Source organism: Euphorbia lathyris, chromosome 9 (genome assembly GCF_963576675.1).
Source record: "Euphorbia lathyris chromosome 9, ddEupLath1.1, whole genome shotgun sequence".
Classification (NCBI taxonomy): domain Eukaryota; kingdom Viridiplantae; phylum Streptophyta; class Magnoliopsida; order Malpighiales; family Euphorbiaceae; genus Euphorbia; species Euphorbia lathyris.
The window spans coordinates 55022364-55030911 of NC_088918.1; the positions used below are offsets into that span (position 1 = coordinate 55022364).

Below are 8548 nucleotides of genomic sequence, written 5' to 3' on the forward strand. Positions count from 1 at the left end.
ATCAAATAAGACAACATTTTAAGTACTAAAAGATAAATGTAATTATAGTTTTGAAAAACTGAATTTCATGCCTCAATGTTTATAAAATGATACCAATTTAGCTCCAAATTCCAATACTCATGGCTATATTATTTCCCATGTCGTTCAAACTAAAAATAGTCTTATTTTATTCATTGAGACTAAATTGACACTTGCCAAAAACCTTGAACTCGTTGATACCTTATCTCATAAAAAATGAATAAAGCCACAACAATCATTTTATCTTTAGAAATATTTGATAATAGTCAGAATAAAATGAATACATGCATTTAAAATATCATCATCGCATTTAATACGAATTACCTATGTAAAAAAATTGTAAGGAAAATAGAAAGGTACGAATAACAAATTCAGTTCAATTCTCCTTATTATGGAGCGCAATTAGAACTTGAGAAGGTATTATTGTAAATTGTAATTGCTTGTAAATCATGATTACTGGTAAATTGGGTGAGGAGTTTCTCTTATAAGACAAAAGATTGCTTGAAACGGGTAGCTGCATACCATAATTTGAGGATACAACTGGCATTGCTGCAAAACTGTATTATTAATCTTAATAAATGCCATTTAAATTTTGAAAAACAAACTAGATAGTGACTTGCTAGTCTTTTCAACTGAAAATTGTTGAGTTGTTTATTTTTGTTTATCAGATTGTGCCTTTTTATTCAAATTGTCAAATTTGAAATACAAAAATAAACATGGAAGCAAATCTACAACTCAAAATGACATAAATCTACAATTATGAGTATCCTTCTAGTTTTATATATAGTAAAAAATGCACAACCCTACATAAAGTGTATCCACGATACAAGTGGAAACTCCCATTTTTAATAAATACTGAAATTCAAGTTGTCAAGTTACAACTGAAAAACTGAAATTCTAAGCAAGCAATAGTTTATGCTTCTCAAGAGAAAGTTGAAAAAGAAATTAACAGATAGACCGAGAATATGGTAAAAGCCACATTATATATGATTTGAACATGAGCAATGGATGAGCTTAACCTAAATGAGTACAGATTTTTGCAGTTTAACCTTCGCAAAAAAAAACAAAGAAAGAAATTACAGAAACAAGTGATTCTGTACAGCAGATCCTGAGATCAATGTCATCAAACAAAACTCAGAAGTAGCACGTATAGCAAACCCATGACATACATCTTAATAATCTGGAATAGAAGCAAACCGATATCCCTTAGCACCTCTCCATGAATAATATGCAATCCGAGTTTCATAAAACCCTGCAGCCATGAACAAAGCCAAACAAAGTGTTGTCAGCTGAGCTCATAAAAACATAGACACAGCTCAGTATCAGCTTGGTTTACTCTGATAGGCAAAGTGGCATTCCATTATATGTTGAAGAGTATGCAAGATATAAAATGGACCTAAAAGACAATGCAAAAAAACTTCGTGATAATAACAACCACACAATACACATGAAGCATAACCCAGTCAGTCCAACTGCATCTCAAAGCAATTGAAGAGAACACACAGAGCGTCCATATCAGTTCAAGGTCGCTCTTCTGCGATTTATGACACCATCTTTGTATTCAAATCACTACTGAAAAACAAAATGTAGTGACAATCTTTTCAAAATGGATGAAGGGCCCTGTACTTTCTAGCTTGCAACTCCGAAACTAAATGTTTACAAATTAAAATAAGGGAAAAATACAGAAAGCATATGTGATTTCGCCCATTTGGTAGTAGAGGAATGTGGTATATTTATCTTCCCCAGCCTTGTAATCAATTATAGGGAGGAAGCAACTGGAAAAGTAACAGTTATATATACTATATAACAATGGATGTGACAATATAATTTCATTTAAAAGGTGCAAATGGGTTACAAGGATTGGTTACATACTCTAAAGTACAACCATATTATTTTAATTATAACGTTATATGATTGTACCCTGGAATATACAACCAACTCTTTATAACACATACGATCCATTTTGAATGTATATATTCATAAGTGAAGAATCCTTTTACTCTTTGTACTTTCCGGCGATAGTCAATGGCCCACAAAACCAACTTTGCAGCCTAGTTAGGACTCGAATTTTGAACGACAGCTATCTATGTATGTACATTTTTGGCTGGAGCATGTGCTAAAAACAACTAGGACTAGTTTAATTTAGTGTTGTTAAAAGCAGTGAGTGTCCTTAAGGGGATGAAACCTCAAATCGACTGAGGCCTATGTGCCACCCTAGGCACTCACCGGAGGGAAGTGAGGCGCTCATTGAAAAAGAAACAGTAAGAACATATATGAAAACAATATTGAAGTTGCAAAAAAAAAAAACAAACATAAACTAAGACATTTAAAAAAAGTTATCTTCTTTTTTCTTATACTGTATACTATTTGTTTTTTCTCATATTTCTAGCTCTTCTCAAGCTGGTTGCTAGCTGTCTGCAGTCTCTTTACTTTTAAAGGAGACATGCGTCTCTTTTTATTTTGAATTGCAGATTTACTATTTCTCCTCTTCCCTTTAATAAATTTAATTTGGAAACTAAAAATTTAGTTTTCAAAAAAGGAGAAGTTAATTATGAAAATTGGTGTTACATTTCCTTAAATTGAATCTTCCAAATCCAGCACTCCTATAATTACTGATATTTCCTTATAGCAATCAAACTTCCAAATAAACCAAAATAAGCCCTGGCTGCGCCTTCTTTAGGCTGGAGCATGGACTGACGCATTCACCAAGGCGGTGCCTCGCCCAGGGTGCGGAGGTGCTACTGCCTCATATTCGACTCGCCTAGGCGCCTATGTGAGACCCTCACTTTTAACAACACTGGTTTAATTAGGAATACTATTTTAATTTGCAGCCCCAATATTAACTTCTGAACCTTACTAGCACCCAAATTTGGTTTACTGTTATGTTAGTTCATTCCTAGCAGGAGGCTGTGCATGTTACACAGGCCTACTACACGTCACCCTAAAACAATTAAAAAAATTGAAAATCTTTTTCTTTTTGTTTGATAAGTCAGATTAAAGATATCCATAGTACGCATAAAAGGGCGGCCCGGTGCACTACGCGTCCCCGCTAAGCGAGGGTCCGGAGAGGGGTCCCACCACAAGGGTGTACTGGGGGCAAGCCTTCCCTTGCCAAATTTTTTTTGGCAAGAGGCCGCTCCTAAGACTCGAACCCTTGACCTTCGGTCACACGACAACAACGTTTTACTGTTGCGCGAAGGATAGTACGCATAAAACAAATGAATAAATAAAAACTGGGAACAAAAAACAAAAGCCTGAATGAAAATAAAAACCCCAGAAGCCAAAATTTGGACAAGCAAGCTCAAAGAGAAAGGAAAAATAGAGAGAGAGAATGAAGTCAAGCCTCAAAAAAATCCAATTACAAAGCTTTTTTTCAAATTCATGCAAACCAGCAAGCTAAAAGGAAGATAGCGAACCAAGCAAATGGAGAGGAAGTGCAGCAAGCAAGACTGATTTCACAACTTGAAAAGCACATGAACAAGCAAAACAAACCCAGGAAACATTGGTTTGAGAGCTACCCAGAAACAATTGCTTTAACGTGACGATTAGAATCTACAATTAACTCATGATCTTCCTAAGAACAGGAGATGATTACGATCCTCATTTGAGAGTTGACTTACTCAAGCCAATTCATCCCATTCACCAACTCAACGCCCCCTAAGCAATGCATCTCCTTTCTTTTTCTCCCTCTTTAATTCACCACAAGTGATGAAAGAGCTCCATTCAACTAGTTCAAAGCAGAGGTGTATTTTATCGATTGAGAGCTACAGCTATCAGATCCGGTGTTGAGAAAGTCAGTTATATTCTTATTGAGGTATTAGGTTATACTCATATTCTTATTTGCACTTATTTGCTGGAAAAGAGAGAGTTAGGAGCCCATTTTCTTGAATATGATCTCAGTCTCCATAAAAGAAATTCACAACTTAAGATATTCAATTGAGAGTCAACTTCCTCAAGCAATTCATCCCTATCACCAGCTCAACCCTATTAAAGAATGGATCTCCTTTCACCAATGGTGAAAGAGCAACATTCAACTAGTCCAGAGGTATTTCACCAATTAAGGACTAAGGTTAGCAGAGCAAGGGATTGAAAAACTCAAATTTCTCTCAAATTAAAAGAAAGATTAAGGGGAGATTTATTCTCTCAAATTTCATTAATGTTTAATCATTATTGTCTTAAATCATGCGTTTATCTCAAATGTAGTCTCCAGTAAGTCTTTTCTGAATATTCAACACTAAAGCTAAAATCCTATCGCTTTTCTGCATTAAACTCGAGTGATCATGTTTCAACATAACATGCATAGAGCCACGGATTTTAACTCCTGATGAACATCAATATTATGCACTTAAATATGTGTTACGTTTGAACAAACCTGGCATGAAAGCAAGGATTCCTAGGGCCAATAGACCATAGGCTTGGGATTTCTCTCCCCCCATATGGCCAGTCAAGATGAAGAATGAAAGAAAAAGGAGCAATGACCCGAGGAGGAGTAAAAAAAGCGCAAGGGCAATGGACTTCCAAGGGATTTTATCATAGACTCCAGGCCTATACTGAAATCGTGGATCATTTCTTCCGCTATCCAGACCATCATAATCATCAATTTCATCAGCTGGAAGAGGAGTGTAGTTAACATTGCGTCTAGCCGCCATATTTATTCAGATGTAACTCAAAAAATCCCCAAAGTATGCCTTGAGAAAAGACCTGAGAGTACAACACACAACAAAATTAGTTCACCACCATTTGCATGACCACAAATAGAAATTAGAGTTAAAAGACAGACACCACTACTGTCTTTATGGGTTGGTGCCTCACTGAAGGAGGTAAAAGTGAAAGCATCTAAAGAGTGAATAAGCTAAAGCAAGTTGCTGGAAAGGTGTTGCAGACATCATTGACAAGTAGCAAACTCATTTACAACCAACAATAAAGGTTCTCCATATATGGAGGGACGAATCCAGGATTTGAAGGTAGTGGGGGCAATGCGGTGTAAAAAAAAAAAATTGTACAAAAAAATCAATAACAAATTGGATTAATTAAATACTAAGTTGGAAATCCTAAAATTGGATTATTTAAATGCTAAATTGGAAATCCAAAATCAAACTTTGATGCTAAATTGGAAATCCTAAAAACAAGTTTGGATTGCTTAAATGCTAAAACCTGAAACCTCAAGAATTTTTTTTAACTTCTCCCAACAATTAATTTCTAACAATTTACACATACATAATAAAACATCAATTTAGAGAAACAACAGCAAAAAAAAAAAAAAAAAAAAAAAAACAAATTTAGCAAATACATTCTAGGAGGAAACAGCAGCAAAATAAAAGAAAACCAAAATTAGCAAAGGAGTAACATACTTCATGAATCATAATAATAACAAGCAATTAAGAATTAAAGGATAGATTAACAAACAGCAACCTTCTTTCTTCTGGTTCAAATTCGAAGTGAAAGAGAGAAGAACCAAAACAGAACCTTCTTTCGTTCTATTGTACTGCTGGTTCCTTCAAATGGAAGTGAGATCTAACTTCTCATTCTTCTGGTATGCTGGTGACGGACGACGATGGAGAGAGATTGAGAGAGAAGAAGTGGATTTGAGGTTAGAGTTGGGATTGCTGACTTCGAATTTCAGAGAGAAGAGAGAGAGATCGAGAATGAAAATAAAAAGTTGGGATTAGAATTCTTTCTTCTCTTTTGCTAACCTCGAAGGAATATTATTAGATTTAGGGTTCTATTTGTAATTTCCGATAGTTATAAGAAAACGACGCGTTCCACTTAAAGTATCAGGAAAAAAGAAAAACCTAACTCTACCTTTCTTTTTCCTTGCGATGCGAAAAAAGGAGGAGCTTCAACTGGTCTTCAATGGAGGCTCTGGGGCAAGCTTCAAATATTAGAAACTATAATACTCGGGGGTTTTTTCTTTTTCAAGATCTCAGTAGACAGCTTCAAATTAACATGAAAAAAAAAATGTGAACTTTGGGGCATCTGTCAATTTGCTGCAAATATAACTGAAAAAAAAGGACCATAAATAGAATCTCAAAGCCTCAAAGTACACCCAAGAACTACAACAACAACAGAGCCTTAGTCCCGAAATGATTCGGGGTCGGCTAACATGAACCATCATATAAAACCGTGAAATCAAGTCGTGTCAGCGACCCAAATTCGCTCCCTCCACTCCGTCCTATCCACTACCATATTTTCCTCAATTCCCAGTAAACTCATATCACTCTCGATCACCCAAGAACTACTATTAAAAAATAAAAATATAAAAATAGACACAATCCAAGTTAGTTGATTCCATCCTACTTATGTGCATAAACAAATAATGTTTGCATACAAAATTATCTTTGGTAAAATAATTACAGCCCCTAATAACAGATGAATATTACAAATATTTAAGAGACAAATCAAATACCATCTAAAGGAGAAGTTCTACCTTCCAATTGCAGTGGCATTCAACCGGAAAAAACCATACTAACAATGTTGGGAATATCTTTGGGTGGGGGGTAATAGTTGAAAGAAATGGGAAAATGAAATTTTATAGTATAGGTTTTATGATGAAACTATTCCATTGCTAGATACTGAACCAAGTTCAAAAGGAGGGGTAAGCTACATCAGTTTGGTTTGAACAAATCGAAAATTGATAGACTAAAGAATGAAAACCAAACTAATAGTTGAACAATGATAGTTTTATAGTAGAGGTTTTAATTCAGTTCTAGCAGATATAATCCCTATATTATTTTATTTGAAGAATCTATAATCTACAAATTTCGAATCAATAACAAGGAAATTGTTACATTCATATGATCTCTTTGTGAAAAAGAATAAAATAGCAAAGTCTGCCCCCAGCTAAACAGCAGAGGATCAAAAGAAAAAATTAAAAAGAATTAATGTTGAAAAGTGATAAATGGAAAAGTTTGAGAGTTTCAGGTTAATTGTGGTCCAAAGATCAGCGGTTACAAGCCTCCACTCCCACCAAATTTAAATCATTGCTAGCTTTAGGTGGTATAGCAGATGGGAAAATACAATCAGTTGTGTGGCATAGTGATAATTTCCTGACTCTTGACCAAGCTTAGCCTTAATAATCTGTTCAGAATCAACTCTAAATAAGCTCATTCTTTCTAATTACTTCATTATAATAAATCAAGCTAAACCAGAACAAACACATAATGAAATGATCAAGCTAAATCAACCTGATCTTTCAGGTCATTCATTATTATGAAGTTACAGACACTGACTGCTCTAACCAATCTACTAACTTGATTATTAAGCAGTTAACAATGCTTGATTTGAGCTAAACCGGACAAAAAAAATCAGAATAGCTTAAGTCATCAAGAACATAATCAATATATACTCGATAAAAGAATTATATCCAAGCTAACTGCTAAATGGAACAAAACAGCTATCTTTCCAGCCATCAATAACACAATTTGCGAAAAGGAATCACATAACTCAAATGAACTCAAGAAAAGAGCCAAAGATTGCAGCGTGCATATCCAATTTTGATACGCACAGTAAGAAGTATATCCAATTATGGAACGAACCGACATCAATAGTTTCTGAGAATCATTACATACCTTCTATATGCAAGTCTAAGGCATCAACTAGAGGCGAAAAAATCACTTAAAAACAACAGAACACCCTAAATTTTATTGAAATGCAATTATGAAAATCGTTAACCTCTCAAGTTTAAACCAAGAATGTAGATGATTGGTCAACCAGCAGAGATGAGCGCAGCTATGAATCGAAATTGGGAGTGACTACTGTGGCGCCTGCGAATATGGATGGGACTGTGGCTAAGGTTCGCGACTGCTGCTGGAAGGAGAACTGAAGGACGAAGGCCGATGCGAGGTGGTCTGACCTTAAGGCTGAGTTGAGAGAGAGGTAGCGAGCTGCGGGGTATTCTGTGTGAATCGGGGTGACTCGGTATATTCTTCTTTATAGCTCGCTTTTGTTGAAATATTTAGTTATTTAGTTATTTAGTTAGAGTCTATATTTGACCGCTTGATTAATCATTTGACAATTCTCCAACGAGAAAGGCTCTGTCGTTGAAAAAAACTGAACTGAATTGAACTGAATACTGCTGAATACTGAACTGAATTTAACTGAATACTGAACTTAACTGAATGCTACTGAACTTAACCGAATTTAACCGAACTTAACAATAATGATGATATTAGACTTTAAAATACTTTTCATGATAATATTGGACATTAATGAACTTATAATAATAATAATAATGGTTCTAATAAATTTAATAATATCAATAATAAATAAATATATTCTTACCAAAAAAAAATAATAAATAAATATATTATTAAAGATAAAACTAAATTGAATATCAAATAAAAGCCCGGAATGATAAAATCTTGGCTCGATAAAAGCCTATGAAATTAAATAAAAATAAGTATAATTTAAATTAAAAATACAAATTATATACAAATACAAATTTATATATAATTTAAAGCCTATGAAATTAAATACAAATCTTCATATGAATACAAACTCTTAACTTTTTGTTTTAATTAAGGGTTAAAGT

The 8548-nt window shown here is 34.3% G+C and overlaps 1 protein-coding gene across 5 annotated transcripts; it reads right to left on the reverse strand.

Moving 5' to 3' along the window:
- Positions 1–822: 822 nt before the first annotated feature.
- On the reverse strand, positions 823–8189 carry LOC136205414 (uncharacterized). Of its 5 annotated transcripts, none has more exons than XM_065996000.1 (4): positions 7690–8189; positions 5821–5880; positions 4391–4719; positions 823–1270 (listed from the first exon to the last, which is right to left on the reverse strand). In XM_065996000.1, the coding sequence occupies exons 3-4, from the start codon at positions 4665–4667 to the stop codon at positions 1191–1193; spliced, it is 357 nt and encodes a 118-aa protein (XP_065852072.1). In that variant the 5' UTR covers positions 4668–4719; positions 5821–5880; positions 7690–8189; the 3' UTR covers positions 823–1190. The 5 variants fall into 5 exon arrangements, with proteins under 5 accessions (XP_065852072.1, XP_065852069.1, XP_065852068.1 ...); XM_065995997.1 differs by having other exon boundaries at positions 5821–5952; XM_065995996.1 differs by lacking the exon at positions 5821–5880 and having other exon boundaries at positions 7690–8187.
- Positions 8190–8548: the final 359 nt, after the last annotated feature.

What these genes read in the sequence shown, in the direction of transcription:
- LOC136205414 (XM_065996000.1), bottom strand. Translation starts at nt 4,667, where the DNA reads ATGGCGGCTAGACGCAATGTTAACTACACTCCTCTTCCAGCTGATGAA. An exon ending in AATCCTTGCTTTCATGCCAG is followed by an intron (nt 1,271 to 4,390) that starts GTTTGTTCAAAC and finishes TCATGGCTGCAG; the next exon opens with GGTTTTATGAAACTCGGATT.